This window comes from Dromiciops gliroides, chromosome 6 (genome assembly GCF_019393635.1).
Source record: "Dromiciops gliroides isolate mDroGli1 chromosome 6, mDroGli1.pri, whole genome shotgun sequence".
In the NCBI taxonomy this organism is placed as follows: Eukaryota; Metazoa; Chordata; class Mammalia; order Microbiotheria; family Microbiotheriidae; genus Dromiciops; species Dromiciops gliroides.
In genome coordinates, this window is record NC_057866.1 from 7,024,974 (window position 1) to 7,041,811 (window position 16,838).

Genomic DNA, 16,838 nt, shown 5'->3' on the forward strand with positions numbered 1-16,838 from the left:
GATTCGAATTATGGATAAAATAAATTCATTCAAATATTCTGACCACAGCATCTTGGCACACCTGCTCTGCGGAAAGGAGTCTATATCATATTCTCCCTCCATCTCTGTAATTGTGGTGGGGCACCTTCAACAGTCCACTTCTCAGAAATGAAGGTCAGTTGTTCAATCATCAATTGAGTATTGATTATCAAATCATCAGTCAATTCAAGATCAATTGTTAGAGCTAAAGGGCATTGATTAAGGAAACATTGGAACATCGAAGAAAACACTTCCTGACAACCAAATGCCTCAGGGAGGTGGTAAGACACCCCACCTCCTCTTATTTGGGGCCTTCCAGCTGAGGCTGCTGTAGAGGAATTTTTGGTCAGGTGCCTCTGGAGGCCCTTAGTGCTCTAAGAGTCTGTGAATTCATTAATATCGACCCTAAGGAACATACATCCCACAAGCCAGTGGGATCCTTTGGTTCGGCCAACAAAGGCAGACTGGAACAAGCAGATGACTCAGACCCCTCCATGTCTCAGGATACACACACGCCCACAGGCACGCCAGCCTGAGGCTCTGAACCCAAGTCAAGTAGAGCACAGAAAGAAAGGGAATTCAGTTAAAAAATTAAATTTATAAATATTTTTCCACTGTACAAAGTTTTCACAGCCCTGCCCACCCTGGTATTATTCACATTTTTTGTGTTTTAAAATCCCAAACATATTTATTTATTTTTTAAAATCATAAAATATATTTTTTCTTTGTTCATATTTAAAAATATTTACAGGGGGAGGGGGAGAAGCAGGCCCAGGTGATGGGGCCGAGGTCAGGAGGAGTCCGTACAGGGTGAGGGCGGGGGCGGGAAGAGATGGAAGTAACTCCGCTCGGTGGCTGGTGATGGTGGGCAGCTCTCTTCTGCTGACAGGTACTGGCTGTGGGGTGTGGGAGGGGGCGGGTAGGGGTCCGAATCTGAGTTCAGATCCATATAGTATTTGCTGGCCTTCCAGCGGCTGGTGGTGCAGTCACTGTCACATACGTCTGTGCTGCATGGGGTTGTGGGGGGCGCGATCCCTCGGATGATGTACGGTCTGCAAAGGGAAGAGGGAGAGCAGAGATATTAGTGCCAGGAGGCCAGCGTCCACTTGTCCAGGAGACGAGGCAGTCCCCAGGGGCCTTGAGCCGGGGCAGTTGGTCTGCCTAGGCCGGTTCTGGACCCTGGGGGATATAAGTATGAAGAAAGCCTGGAGACCTGCAGTCCAAAGATCCAGGGGCAACCCCTGCTCAGCCTCCCCTGGCCAGCTGCAGGCACTATCGCTACATGAGACTCAGTTTCCTCTTCTGTAAAGTGGGGATATTTCTACTTATAGACACTTAACTCACAAAGTTGCCAGGAGTGCTTTATGGAACTTAAAGCACTGTAGAAATATGAGTGATCTGGGTTCGAATCCTACATTTGACAGTCATGATCCACATGATTGGGCAAATCACATCATCTCCTCTGTACAATGAAGGTAGCTCCCTCCTGGTCTAGACCACCATCACCATTATTAAGTGGCAGCCAATTATTATTGCTATTAATAAGCTCCAGGGCTTCCTGGGGAGGAAGGTCCCTTCTCTTTACCCAGTTCCTCAGAGCCTGGGGTCTTGTCCAGCTCTCTCCAGTGTTCCCTAGGAGCTCCTGGTATCCGGGCTGAATTCCCGAGCCTACCATCCTGCAGAGGCTGTTCCCAGCATCAACCACCAGGGAGCACAAGACCTCTGCACTGGACAGCTCCCTGGTTGGCAATCCTGGAGATTCTAGGAGATCCCTGGAAGCCCTGCCAAAACCCCCCTCCCCCGTTCCCTCACCAGGCCTTTGGGGCAGGCTTGGGAGAATGCTCCTGTTCCTGCTAGGGACTGTTTGGGGATATGGGGCAGGAAGCCACGCCTGCCCCTGGCACATCCTACGTGTTAGATGGGAATCAATTCAATCCTATGGAAGAAGGTTATGACATCATGGTGTAAGACAGACCCTGCAGGCTGAGGCCCTGGGTTTAAATCTGGCCCCTGAGGCTCGTGCTAGTTGTACGCGGGGTCCTGAACAAGGCACTTAAAACTCCCTGGGCCTCAGTTTCCTCAGATGTCCTCTGAGGTCCTATCCAGCCCCAAATCTATGGTCCTATGAAACCAATCACCTGATCTGAGGATTCACCCATGAACTAGGAACCAGAGACCCAGGTTTCCGGCCCACGGCCATCATTAGCTTGCTGAGTGGCCTTGAGCAAATCAACGGTCCCGTTTTCCTCCTGTGACACAGGGGCTGCAGCTCCACGATGGAGGAAGACTACGCACCTGTATGATCTCGCGGTCGAAGGAATGTTTGAAGAGTAGAACATCTCCGTGTTGTACAAGGAGCGGTCAGTAGCGGGAGAAGGAGGTGGGTTCAGGATCTGGGGAGAGAAAGGACAAGGGGCTCAGCATCTTACATGCTAGTTCTCACTCCCTGTGGTCGGGCACCACCGCCTCTTGCTGTAGGTCACCAGAATTCCAGGAGGGTTGCACAGAAGGCGCTAAGCCGCCAGTCACACAGGGACTGCCAGGCCGTGTGCCATCCCTAGAGATGGAAGGCTGAGCTCCCCAAGTCTGTCAGTAAGAGTCATCAGTGGGAAAAGCCATCCTCAGAAGTGATCGCAACCCACAACCCAACCATAATTTAGAATTCTAGATTCAGAGTTCAACTTGTCCAGGGCTTCTTCAGTGAACTTGACGGGGGGGGGGGGGGGGGGGGGCAGGATCCATGTGTTTATTTTTCACTGAGCTTTCCTGAAATTTAACATTTTCTTTAAATGTAATTTTTTTTTAAGCCCAGAGCATCATTTGAAGGAGGCATTCATAGGCTTCACTAGTTTTCCCAAGGGGCCCAGGACATACAACCAACACCTTCATCTTAGCAATGAAGAGAGGTTAATGACTTGGTTAAGGTCACACAGGTAGCCCATGGCAGAACTGAAATTCACACCCAGGACCTTGACTCCAAGTCTAAGTTAGTGTCTTAGGGAGTTGCCTGAGGCTCCAAGGGGCCAGGAGACGACTGGACCGAGAGCTGGTACTCTGGCTAGACACTGGTGTGGATTCTTCCTACCTAGATACAGTCACTAACCTCTCTGGGCCTCAGTTTCTGTATCTGTAAAAGGTGATTTTTAAGGACTCTTCCTGTCCCAAACTGAGATGCAATTGAGCCAGTCAATCACAATGCATTTATTAAAAGGATACTTACTATGTGTCAAGCACAGTGTGTACTAATCACCTGGGATACAAAAGACAAAGCAAATAGCTCCCTGATCTCAGGGAACTTTCACTCTACTGAAGAAATGGCATTTCCATTTATAGAAGTAGTAGCGAATAGACACAAAGTAAATACTTGATTACTAGGCAGTTAGGTGGTGCATTGGCTAGAGCGCCAGCCCTGGAGTCAGGAAGACCTCCTGAGCTCAAATACAGACTCAGACACTTTCTCATTGTGTGACCCTGGGAAGTCTCTTCCCCCTGATTGGCTTGGTTTCCGCATCTGTAAAATGACCTGGAAGAGGAAATGGCAGACTATCCCAGTATCTTTTTTTTTTTTCAGTGAGGCAATTGGGGTTAAGTGACTTGTCACACAGCTAGTAAGTGTCAAGTGTCTGAGGCCAGATTTGAACTCAGGTACTCCTGACTCCAGGGCCGGTGCTTCATCCACTGTGCCACCTAGCTGCCCCCCCAGTATCTTTGACAAGAAAATGCCAAATGGGCTTCCAAAGAGTTGGGCACAACTGAAAAATGACTAAAAAATACCCAAGTGGGTTTGGGAAGAAAGAGAGGGCTCTAGGGGCTGGGGGTGGGGGATGGGGAGGTGGGCAGAGGTAGCTTCATGCATAAGGGAGAACTTGAGCTGAGTTTTGAAGATAACCAGGGATTCCAAAAAGCAAAGATGAGGAAGAAGTAGATTGCAGACCTGGGGGACAGCCTGTGCAAAAGTATGGAGATGATGATGGTGTTTTACATGTGATGTAACCCCAAGAAGCCCTGTCTGGAGTGTATAGAAGAAGGCAATTTTGGGTGAGCCTGGAAAAGCAAGTTAGAGGGAGCTTGTGAAGGATCAGAGTCAGGATTTGAATCCATGCCTTCTTGAATCCCAGGTCAGCACTCTATCTGCCATAGGACTCAGACCCTCCATTTTGTGGCTGGGTCGAAAGAAATAGAGTGTGAGCAGAAACAGCTAGGTGGCGCAGTGGATAAAGTACCAGCCCTGAATTCAGGAGGACCTGAGTTCAAATCTGGCCTCAGACACATCCTAGCTGTGTGACCCTGGGCAAGTCACTTAACCCTCACTGCCGGAAGGAAGGAAGGAAGGAAGAAAGAAAGACAAGAAAAGAAATGGAATGTGAACCAGTCAGCCTTCCCTCATAATTTGTTGTAAAAATGGAGGCCATTTGCTGTGAAAGAAAGAAAGAAAGAAAGAAAGAAAGAAAGAAAGAAAGAAAGAAAGAAAGAAAGAAAGAAAGAAAGAAAGAAAGAAAGAAAGAAAGAAAGAAAGAAAGAAAAGGAAAGAAAAGAAATGGAATGTGAACCAGTCAGCCTTCCCTCATAATTTGTTGTAAAAATGGAGGCCATTTTCTGTGAGTGCCTCCTTCTCTCCCCATCTCACAGAGCTCACATAAATTCAGCCATCATCTCCTCCTTCGCCCTCTCTCAGATGAAGAGGTGGCCTGCTTCCTCACCAGGGCAGACCCGCTACCTGCACAAGTGATCCCCATTCTGTCCAGTCTCCTCCAACAGACGATTGCCCCCCCCCCGGTCATCTATGCTTTCTCACTTCTCTTCATTCTCCCCCGTCTACTGCCTCCTTCCCTGCTGTCTACAAAGGACTGAGAAGGAGCAGTCAGAGAGAGAGGAGGAGAACGGGTGCAGTGGGGAGAGAAAGAGAGAGGGAGGGAGAAGTGTCCCCAAAACCTAGAGAGAAGAGAGCATTTCACCAGTGTCAAAGGCTACAGAGAATCAGGACTGAGAAGAGACCATTGGATTTGGCAGTGCCCGTGTCTCCTCGACAAAGCCTTAGCTGACTCGTCCATGCCCACTGGCCGTCATCCTCCAGGAGTCCTCCCTTTTGCGGCGATGCTGCCTGAGATCATCTGGGAGAGCTTGTGCGTCTCAATGTCTTCTTAGCTTTCACCAGTCTGGCTTCTGGCCTCATCGGTCAGACCAAGCCGTGCTCTCCAAGGTTGCCAGGGCTCTCCAGTGGCCTTTTCTCAGTCCTCATCCTTCCTGACCTCTGCGGCCTCTGAAGCTGTTGAGCCTCCTCTCCTCCTTAATCTTCTCTTTGTCCCAGGCCTTCTAGATACCACTCCTTGTTCTCCCCCTGCCTCTCTAACTGCTCCTTCTCAGTCTCTTCTGTTTGATCTTCTTCCAGGTCACTCCCACTAATGGGGAACATCTTCCAGAGCTCTGTCCCAAGCCTTCTCTCCTCCTTCCACAGTCCTTCACTTGGTAATCTCATCGGCTTCCATGCCAGCCCCCATTCCCCCTAGTCTCCAGGATTAAATAGAAAATTCTCCTTGGCTTTTAAAGCCTCCAAGACCCGCCCCCTCCTCTGCTTCACATCCCCCACCGTGTCTTCTTCATTCACCAGGGACACCGACCTCCTGGCTGTTCTTGCACAGGGCCCTTTATTTCCTTTGCTGGGAATCATCTCCCTTCTCACCTCTACCTACCGGCTTCCCTGGCTTGCTTCAGGCCTCAGCGACAATCCCATCTGCTATGAGACCCCCTTCCTGCCCCCACCCCACCCCCAATGTCCCCGTGTGGATTCTCTCCAATTTATCCCGTAGGTAACTTGTGCGTACGCAGCTGTTTGCATGTTGTCTCTCCAGACAGAATGAGAGCTCCCTGAGGTTAGGGACCAGCTTTTGCCTTTGTCTGTATCCCTAGGACTTCGCACAGTGGTACGGAACAAATCCTTGCAGACCAACCACCATCTTCATCAGCTCTTCCCACGGAAGAGGTAACAATAGTAACAATAACACAAACATCCCTGACATTCCCATAGTACCACTCAACAGACATGATCTCATCTAATCCCATGACAGACCAGCTGTGGTTTTCAAAGCTAGTTTGAAAATGTAGCCTTCTACAACACTCTGCATACAGTAGGCATTTAATAATTGCCTGTTGAGTGAAAGGAAGCGTTTTCTCATTGGTCTCCTGTGTCTTGGACTAGGTCTGTGCTTTCACTGCTTGTCAGAATGAATGTTTTAGGCCCTTAAATCAATGGATCACTAAAGACCAGACTTCGCACCACTGGTTTATGCAAATTTCTCACGCCAGTCAAGGCTGGTTTCCCAAATCCAACTTTGGATTGTCTGAGGTAATGGGTGGACAGGATGACAAGAATGATGGAAAACCACAGCTTGTTAAAAATCCCAATTCTAGCCAGTTTCCAACCAAGAGTTTGGGCCTGTCCTCCATGGGCTCCTCTTGGCCTGGTGGGGGTGATGTGAATTCCAAGAAGCTGACACTCCCTTATAGAAGGGAGGCCTCAGGCCCAGAGGGGTTGAACTCAGGGAATTTTTCTGGGTCCAGAATCCTGAGCATCCTGTGGAGTCTAAAAGGCCAAGTTACAGTTACTGGAAAGCCGGGGACGCAAGCAGAGGAGAGTCCAAGAGAGTGCCAAGGCCGTGCCTGGCCAGTGCTAACGTCTCGCCTGGCCAGGGCCTGGGATCTGGCAGGCATGCCCAAGACCTCTGTCAACGTCTGCTTCCGTCAGAGCAGCCTCCTGGCCAACATCAACAGGGGCTCTTTAGATCTCGCCAAACTTTCAACCATTGTGTCTGTAACGGTCACTTCCTGTGCAGAGCGGTGGTGGTTTGGGGACTGAGCCCTCTCTGCCTCTGGGAAGCGAAGGCTGAGCTTGAATATCCAAGCCCACTATCTACGCCACGTCCACTCCCTGGTCATCAAATATCAACGCTGAGAGGCGCCAGGCCTTTGAGGACATCATGTATGATGGAAGAGAAAGAAAGGGCCTGGCTCAGGACCACAGCGAGTCAGTGGCTGGGGGCAGCGCTGGAAGCTGGGATCCAGCACACTAATATCTTTGGTGTCCTCAGTGCGGAGGGTCCCTCCTCCCTGTCACTTGTTTATCTCTTGTCTCCACTCCTCCTAAGTTTACTAACAGAAACCCTGGGCCTGGCAGACCTGCCGTGCCTAGCCAGTGACCATGGCAAAGCCAGGGTTGTTCCCTGCCCGAGCTCCATTATTGCTAGTGCAGTCTCTGGCTTCCTGTGATCTATTTAAAGACTGTATGCAGCATTTGGCCCCTACCCCACCTTCCCCCCACCTCCAGCCAGGGAGAAGCTTGTCGAAGGCAGGGACCGGCTCATTTCTTTGTCTACAGCCCCAGTGCCAAGAACCATTGTCTGCAGCGGATGCAGGTTTAGTGAATGCCTGTGAATCGAACTGAACATTGGAAGTTGTGTTGGTTAGTGCAAGAGGGCTGGATGGAAAAGTCAGAAGACTGGGGTTCGTGTCCAGAGACCAAAGGGAAGGAAGAAAAGAGGGAAAGAGAAGGAAAGAAAGGAAGAGGAGGAGGAGGAACACAAGGGGAAAGCTTTCCCCAAGACACCAATGAACACGCCTTGGGCTTGTGACTCTGCTGTCTCCCCTTCTGGGCAGGGGAGGCAGGAAGACCGTGAGAAGAGGCTGCTGGCCCAGCTCCCCTTCCCTGCCTGCCCCCTCACTCCTTCCTCTCCTCCCCACCCCTGCCTCCCTCCCACTCACCTGTGGGTATAAAGTGGCTTTAGTGCTGGATGAACTGCTGGACGAGGCCCCAGTGACGTGATTCCGATCGTAGAGGGGCAGGCCACTGCTGCCCCCCATGAGGCTCATAGAGCTGATCATGGATTTGCCACAGGAGATGCCTGGAGAGGGACGAGGGATAAAACGAGAGTCAGGGAGCTCATGAGTCTTGGGACGCCCCACCCTGGGGTGACCTGTGCTTCCTAGCTCCTGGGGGGGGGAGGTAGGACAGGGGTCCTGTCCCCATGGAGACCTTGACAAGCCCAAACTCTCTGAGCTGGACGAGATTTCGATGGTCATGAAGACCGGCCCATCCTGACCAACAATCGTGACAGCAAGGTTATCTGGCCTTGGCACAATGACCTCTGGTAGGTGGGGGTCCCTGGGGATCTCTGAGGCCAGCAGCCCACTCCCCCTTTGGACAGCCCTCATTGGCTTCCCCTTTGTTCCTGTGGCTGAGCCTACATTTCTCTCTCTGCAATTTCCGCCCATTCCTCCTGGTTCTGACTCCCAAGACCAAACAAACCTCTTCTGCGTGACAATCCTTGGAGACTTGAAGACAGTTAGTGCCTTCTCTTCTGAAGGCCGACCCCTCCCAGCCCCTTCAACGGATTCTCATGTGGGATAAACTCAAGGCCTTTCCCACCAGGCCTCTTTCCTCTGGACATTTTCTAGTTGACCCCTCTTCCTAAAGTAAGTCACCCAGGGGGCAGGTAGGTGGCGCAGTGGCTAGAGCACCGGCCCTGGAGTCAGGAGGACCTGAGTTCAAATCTGGCCTCAGACACTTAACACTTACTAGCTGTGTGACCCTGGGCAAGTCACTTAACCCCAATTGCCTCACCCCCCCCCAAAAAAAAAGAAAGAAAAAAGAAGTCACCCAGGACTGAAGATGAGACTCCAAGTCTGGACATGGACACACACACACACACACACACACACACACACACCCACCATCATGGGGATGTTCTAGAAGTCCCTGTGCCTCAGCAGATGGTACAGAAGGTATCCGGTGTTATCACCACCAGATTGTATCCCGTATTCCATAAGATAAACAAAATAAGGTCATCACCTACCCTCCTACCACTATCCAGACCACGGAAAGTTGGGTTGGTCTAAATAAAGACACTGATGGTCATTCCAGCCAACATTCAATCTCTACATTTGAGGAATCCATCATTCTTTTATTCAGCCTTCTCATCCCTACCTGTAAAGGTGCCGTGCTGAGAACTGCCGGGGGCTATGAAATTGAGGGGGACGTGAGGAGTGCCGCTGACATACTCATGTGGAAAGGGCCCACTGGCCCCTGCGTATCGCTGGCAGACCACTCGCTGGCAAACAAAATACATCCCTCCCATCACAAAGAGGGAGAGGATGATCCCGATGACAGGGCCGATGGCGTTGCTGTGAGAGGGTGGGTCATCAGAAGGGGGCTTTGTGATCTCTGGAAAAAGAAGGAGAGGAACAGTCAGTGGGACTTGGAAAGCAACGGACGTATCCTGGGCGTGGAGAGAGAAGATGACAGGGCCGCCCCTTTGGAAAGTCCAGGATCCCAGGCACTTGGGCTCAGCTTAGACGCTTGTCTCTGCATTTTATTTATTTCAATGAACCAATCATCAGAAAGGCCTGTGGTGGGATAGCTAGAGAGGGGGCCTGGGTTCAAATCTCCTCTTCGGATATATTGCAGCTCGCACCCCAGCCAGGCCATCCACTGGGCAAAGCCTCCCAGGCAGTCTCCGAGACTGTTACACAGCTGGTGCCCATCTGCATTAGTCAGGAGCGCTTCCCCAGGGTCCGGACCATGAAATCACAGGCCCAGCTCTCTTATAATCAATGAGAGTTGGAGGGGCCCCTCAGTCTAACCCATACCCAAAAGGAATCTCCCTCACAAAATACCTGACAGAAGTCATGTGACACTTGACCCGGGGGCATTAATTAAGCACTCCTGCATGCGCCAAGCACTGGGCTCTCAGTATGGGATGGAGACAGGCCAAAGAGAGGCAGGCCTTGTCCTCAAGGATCTTACCATCTAGTGCCAACCATATCACCAAGGGGAGCCCAGAGGTTACCCTCCTGGGCATCCCCGCCATGAGACCCCAATTCCCCCCTGTAATGCTCTAGCCATTTGCAGGTAGATGTGGGCAGCAGCTGGGAAGGTGGCTGGCACCCATGGGCTACCCTGAGTAACATGGCCTGGAGGTGGGGATGCTGGCTAATGACTCATTTCATGAACCAGAGAGACACAGGCTGGGGTGGGGGCTCTCTCCCGCACCTGGCTGGGGCCTGCCTCTCTGGCAGCGAGGCGGGCAGAGGGACTTTCAGAGCTGTCCCGTCAGCCCTGTTGTTCCCAGACAACAGTGGCAGGCACCTCTGGCCTTCCTGTCCCCAGGAGAAGCTCATCACTGGGGGCAATGCGGCCGCTTTCGTCCTCACACTGGAGAGCCAGAACCAAAGCCTCCCTGCACAGAAGGCTCAGAAGCCCGGCCAGCTCCTCCCTCCCCCAGCTGCTCTGCTCCTCCATCATCAGGTCCCTGCACCAGGCCCCCCCCCCCACTTCCTTTTGTGTTTTGCCCTCTCCCACTAGACTGTAAGATCCCTGAGGAAAGGGACTGTCTTTTTCATAGTTGTACCCCCAGAGAGAGCTTAGCACAGTGCCGGGCACGAAGCAGGCCTTTAAAAATGTGGACTGGACTGGATTGTGAGGGTGGCTTGACTCCAGGCTGCCCCTGTCCCCTCCCCTTTCCAGAGGCCCACTCACCACACAAGAGCTCATCAGAGCCGTCCATGCAGTCTGGGAAGGAGTCACATTGCTGTTTGATGAGGATACACTGGCCACTGGCACAACGGAACTGGTTGGGCAGGCAGATGGCTGCGTGGCAAGAGAAGCCAGGATTAACGAGGCAGCCTCTGCCCGACATCCACCACACCCACCATCAAGGAATGAAACTCTCTCCTGACATTGTAGGGTCTTTAAATGCTCTACAAGCTACAGACTTGGACACCTCCGGGCACCAGAGAGTCTGTGCTCGGGTTGGGGGAGTCGGCCTCGGGCACAGGCCCTGTCCTCATGGACAGGGGCAGTGGAAAGGGTGGCCTCTGCCACATCCAGTGGCCTTCTCTCCAGCCTCATCCTTTTTAATCTATACAGCCTCTGACCCGGCTGACCACCCTCCCCATCTCTCCTGACTCACTTCTCTCTAGGTCTTGGTGACACCCCTCTCTCTCCCTGGGTCCTCCTCCTTCTTTGCATCTTCATCTCAGTCACAGCCACTAATCTGTGGGTGACCATGGGTCAGAGGTCAGGCCCTGGCAGACACTGAAGGTAGATGAGCAGCCCTCACCCCAGAGATGCTGGTCCTCCCAGAACACCCTTTGCCCCTTTTGAAAAGGTTCAATGACCCCTCTAGCCTCGAACTCCTCAATCATATGCCCTCAGGCCAACAATGAGACTGCTGGGCAAAGCTGGTTCAGCTGACCACCACCAACAAAAATCTCAGTGACTTTCCCTATGAAAGGGAACAGAGACAGAGGAGATGGTGAGCTGGGTGGTGTTCGCCCTGGCCCAGATGCTGAAACTGTCTAAGCCCGAGCTTTGGATAGCAGGAGCCCCAGCCTCCTGGCTGACTGAGTCCAAGGCCCGGCATTCTCAGCAGACACCCTAGGCCAGGCAGGAGGGCAAAGACTGTCCAAGCAACTCCAGCATGCCACGGTGCCCATGAGTGGATGAGGCCCTCTCACCAACACAAAACCATCTTGTGTATAGTTGTTGTTTTTAATGAGGGAAGGAGGGAGGTGGAAGGGGAAGCATGAGGCCCCTTTCAGAAACTATAGCTTCTTGACCCAATTTTTAAATTATAAAGATAGATGCCCCGCCCTTGTCACAGACACCAAAGGGGCTGGGAGAAGGCTGAGCAAATCACTGTCACCCACTCCCACGTCCATCCACGCCTAGGGCCACCTGGGACAAAAGGGAGGAACGAGATGGGAGTGGAAGAGGCGGAGGATCTGTGGGGAGGCAGCTGGAGCCGGGGAAAGCTTGGCAAGTACAGACGTGGGGGAAGGTCTTGGTGCCCAGGTGTTGGCGACAACCAAAAGGGAGAGTGGGGAAGGCTCGATTGGGGACGTCACATCTGGCAAATCCAGGACAGAACAACTGTTTCCCTGCCAAGAGCTTCCTTTTCTTCTTACTGTCAAGATTTTATGAGGAAAAAGGGGAAAAGCCCCTCGCTGTGTCCTCCGTGGCCAGACAGGGTGGATGCCATGGTCCCTGCTGGCTGCATCAATGGTACTACATTCTGCGGGGCAGGGGAATGGCCAGAGCCCTCTGCAGCAGGCTCAAAGGATCATGGATTTGGGGGCCTTAGGGACTGCAGGTCCAGAAGGCCACACCCTCACCCCACCCCACCTTGGGGAAAGGAACTTGTTCAAATAAATAAGTGGTGAGAAATCCCATTCCTTGACTAGAGAGGAGAGGAAATGCTCAGAGACCCAGCCCCGGCCAAGAGGAGCCAAGGGGATGAAAGGCTTGGAACCCTACCACACCCTTTCCTCCTCAAGGCTTCTGGGTCTTGGGGGGGGGGGCAGGGCGTGTTTCATAAAAGTCTCACCAGGGAAGCAAGGGAGAAATGTTGGGAGGTTTGAAGGAGGGACAAGACTTGGGCTTTATGAATCCAGGGTTCCTTTGGGAAACTGAGGTAGTCCTGCGACTGATGTAGAATGAAAGCCATTCTTGCCATGTACGTGTATGCATGTGTACACGCATGTATATACACAAATGGATATATACACATACACATACATATATATACACACATACATAGACACCTACGTACATACACACACACATATATAATGGGACCTGTGACTTCCTCAGTGTTGGCCTCTGGGCAGGATATTGTCTCTACCAATGGAGACGAGATCCTGCTCTGAAAACTTAAAGACCCCTATTTCCCGGGGCACTGAGCATCTTGCCCAGGGTCACAGCAGGACTTGAACCCGGGGCTTCTGGACTCATCAACCAGCTCTCTATCCCACCCCATAACAGGCTCCTTCTTCAGCAGACACTGGTAGCAACTGCTGTGGCCGGTGGCCAATACCCCATGTGCCAAGCAGGAAGTGGGCACTGAGGCTCATCTTCTCACCCTCCTAGCTGCACCCGCTGAGAGGGTGTTGCTGTTCTTCAAGAATTTAAAACACACAGCTGAAGCTTTCTTTAATCGTTGGTATTCATGGTCAACCCAACCATGTTACTTCCCTGCTTGTGAACCCTCAGTGGCTGCCCATTGCCTATAGTATACAAAATGACCTCCTTGGCCTGGCACTGCAAGTTCTTCTCGCTGCCTCCTGAATTCAGAATCCCATCTCCCACCTCCATGTCTTTGTAAGGCTGTCAGATGTGCCCTCCTCCCTCAAAATTCCTTTGAGGCTTAGTTTATGCACCGCCTCCCACACGCCCTGACTGAACCCCTAAAGCATCAACGCCTCTTTCCTTGGAGAGAATGGAAACTTCCTAAGGACAGGGATCTCTTCCTGTTGGTCTGTGTGGTGCCAGCCCCTGTTGTGCACCTGTCATTCAGTGGGTGCTGTGATGAAATAATGGGATTTAGCAGATACTCAAAGACCCACCTGGAGATTAATCTATACTAATTGAATCAAGTGAGGGTGATTGACTGCTGATTAGCCTACTTCAAGTTAACTGGATTGTAATCACACCTGGCTAGCCCTTAAGAAGGTATTGTTCTCAGAAGCTAAACTGTGAACTCAACTTGAGAACGCCTTCAAAACCAAAGGATCTGGATGACACCAACCAATCAGCTTGAAGCAGTGTGTAAGGACCGCCTCTGTTCCAGACCTATAAAAAGCTTCCACAATCAGCTTGCTGAGGAGTTTGATGAAAGCAGGCTTGTGGAGGAGGACTTGAGGAAGAACCCAACCAGGCTGGAACTCTACGCAAGATAGGCTTTTTCTTAACTTTCTGAACTCCTTGTGAACACCTGCATGCTTTAATAAATGTTTAATGCCCAAAGACTGGTGCTGAAGCTTCTAATTTAAGGCGACCACAATTTAGATTTTAAACATCACAGTGCTCAGAAAATACTTGTTGGATTGGTTCTAAGGGAGGAGAGTTGAGCAGTGTCCCAGGCTCCCCGTGGTGCCCTGCTTGCGTGAGCTGTCATCATACCATCACAGTCGGCTTCGTCAGACTTGTCCTGGCAGTCGATCTCTCCATTGCAGCGCCACTGGAGGTCGATGCACTGCCCCTTCTCGCACTGGAACTGGGCAGCGGAGCACACCGGGCAGTTGGCCTCATCACTGTGGTCGTCGCACTCCGGGAACCCGTCGCATCTCCAGGCCATTGGGATGCAGTCGATCTCCCCTGTGGCACACGTGAACTGGTCTGGGGAACACGTCGGGGGCTCTAGGGCAAAGAAACCCCATGTTAGGCCGGTCATTCTGCCTCAGCTCTCTGGCTTTTGAAGGCCTGAGCTATGATGCTTACTGTGGACATATGTATATATATGCACTTAGAATATGTATGTGCATGTGTGTGTGTGTGTGTGTGTGTGTGTGTGTGTGTGTGTGTGTGTATTGGTGATTTCATTAGTAAAAACATGCTCCTGGTGAGCAGACCCCACCCCACCAACGCAGGGAGGCCCTTCCTCTGCAATGAATTGTCTTTTCTGGTGTTAAGTGACTTGCCCAGGGCCACACAGCTAGTAAGGATCTGAAACAGGATTTGGACTTAGGTCTTCCTACTTCTAAGTCCTTTAGAGGATCAGATGAAGGGACTGCAGCTATTTGATGGGAAAAGAAAAGGCTCAGGGGAGTGGTGGCCATTTCAAGGGACGGGAAGGACCATCCCAGAAGGGAGATTAGCCTTGGGCTGCTCAGCCGAGGGCAGAAGGAACAGTGGAAGGGAAATTCCTCCCCTACCAGCAGAGCTGTCCCCACAGGGAGCCCTCCCTCACCTGGGGTGGGGGGGCCTCACATGCTGGGGAAGCCAAGGGCTGGTGTTGTTCAGGGCTGGTTTATTCACACTGACCGAGCAGGGCTGTGCACACGCACACACGCACATGTGCATGCACACAAGACTATGAATGATGGAAATAAGAATAAACTTAAACCCCACTGCATCCCTCAGGGGCCTGCTGAGATCTGGAAGGATTCATGGGATCCCTGATGTGGAGGCCATTGGGTGCACTCCCCTCATTTTACAGATGAGGAAAGCGAGGCACAGACAGGTCCTACGATGACTACTCAGCCAGCATCACCAGTATCCTTAGAAGGGAAGTAAAGGAGGGGCCGCTAGGTGGCACAGTGGATAGAGCACCGGCCCTGGAGTCAGGAGGACCCGAGTTCAAATCCGGCCTCAGACACTTGACACTTACTAGCTGTGTGACCCTGGACAAGTCACTTAACCCCAATTGCCTCACTTAAAAAAAAAAAAGACAAAAAACAAAAACAGAAGGGAAGTAAAGGACCCAGGCAGGACCTACCTCCACATGTCAAGAGGTTTTGCAAGAGGACAAGGTGGACGGGGCAGGAGCACCGCGGTGTCCCGTCGCCTTTGGCGATACAGATGTGGGAGCAGCCCCCGTTGTCTCGGGAGCATGGATGAGCAGCTGCAGGAAGGAAATAGACCACAAGTGCCTCAGGGGAGCACCCTCCGTCCCCTCCCAGGACAGATCTGCCCCCACGCTAGACAACAGGTCCTTCTGTTCCAATGGTGTCTCTGGGGACCCCTCCACGTTCTACCTCCCCCAGCCAGGGATTGTCATGGTGTGAATGCTGCACTTGGAACAGGGAAGTCCAGAGTTCAGATCCTGCTTCAGACGCTTCCTAGCTGAGCAAGTCACCAAACTCACCCCTCTCTACCTCAGTTTCTTGATCTGTAATAAGAGCACCTCCCTCCCAGGGTTGTTGTGCGGCTCAAATGAGATCCCAAATGAGATCCCACTTTGCAGCCTTAAGGTGTCACACAAACACTTGCTGTTCTTAGATCTCAATGCTAAGCTGCAAAGTTAGCTTTGTCAAAGGATGCTCATGACCCCATTTCTTTCATGAGGGTGGTACTGTAACTGGGCCAGTAGGTGGCGCCATAGTGCACAGAGTGCTGGGCCAGGAGCTAGAAAGCCTCATCTTCCAAATCTGCTCCCTGACACTGACTAGCTGTGTGACCCTGACCAAGTCACTTCACCCTGATGGCCTCAGTTTCCTCAACTATAAAATAAGCTGGGGGGGTGCAGCTAGGTGGCGTAGTGGATAGAGTACCTGCCCTGGAGTCAGGAGGACCCGAGTTCAAATCCGGCCTCAGACACTTGACACTTACTAGCTGTGTGACCCTGGGCAAGTCACTTAACCCCAATTGCCTCACCAAAAAAAAAGAAAAAAGAAAAAATGAGCTGGCAATGAAAATGGCAAACCCCTCCAGTATCTTTGCCAAGAAAATTCCAAATGGGGCCACAAAGAGTTGGACACGACTGAAAACGACTGAACAACAACAAAGTATATTATTATTATTATAATAATAATAGTACTTATTATTATTATTGCCATTTTACATATGAGAAGATAATTGTAATAAGAATAAGAATAATGACAGCTAGCTTGCCTAGAGCATTCTTGGGAGGTTTGCATATGTTATATCACTCGAGTCTCATAACAATCAGGTGGGGTAGGTGCCATGGTCAAGCCCAGATGAGGACATGGAGGCAGACTGAGGGGAAGTGACTTGCCCAGAGTCACACAGCCACTAAATGTCTGGGGCTGGATCTGAACTCAGGTCTTCCTGACTCCAGCCCATCAACAGCCTTTGGGAGTGAGCAGGAGCTAGGTGATCACAGGACACACACCAGTAATGAAGGGGCCAAAGGGGCCTCTCATTCAAGCTCCTCATTTTACAGATGAAGAAACTGAGGCTCCAGGAAAGGAAATTCCATTCAAGTCAGCAAACATTTGTTGTTAAATGCTGACTCCACGCTAAAGACTGGCTAAGTCAGGGGATACAGAGAAGAAACAAAATAATTTCTGCCCTCCAGGAGCGATGTAAC

The 16,838-nt window shown here is 51.4% G+C and overlaps 1 protein-coding gene across 1 annotated transcript in view; it reads right to left on the reverse strand.

The window, feature by feature from the left end:
* Positions 1–596: 596 nt before the first annotated feature.
* Positions 597–16,838, reverse strand: part of LRP5 (LDL receptor related protein 5) — a 155,702-nt gene continuing 139,460 nt past the window's right edge. Inside the window, exons 17-23 of the mRNA XM_043972543.1 lie at positions 15,285–15,410; positions 13,970–14,206; positions 10,547–10,657; positions 8,996–9,232; positions 7,774–7,913; positions 2,314–2,411; positions 597–1,070 (exon numbers count right to left, since the gene is read on the reverse strand). Of these exons, the coding sequence (XP_043828478.1) occupies positions 809–1,070; positions 2,314–2,411; positions 7,774–7,913; positions 8,996–9,232; positions 10,547–10,657; positions 13,970–14,206; positions 15,285–15,410 (1,211 nt within the window). The 3' untranslated portion in view covers positions 597–808. The remainder of the gene's footprint in view (positions 1,071–2,313; positions 2,412–7,773; positions 7,914–8,995; positions 9,233–10,546; positions 10,658–13,969; positions 14,207–15,284; positions 15,411–16,838) is intronic.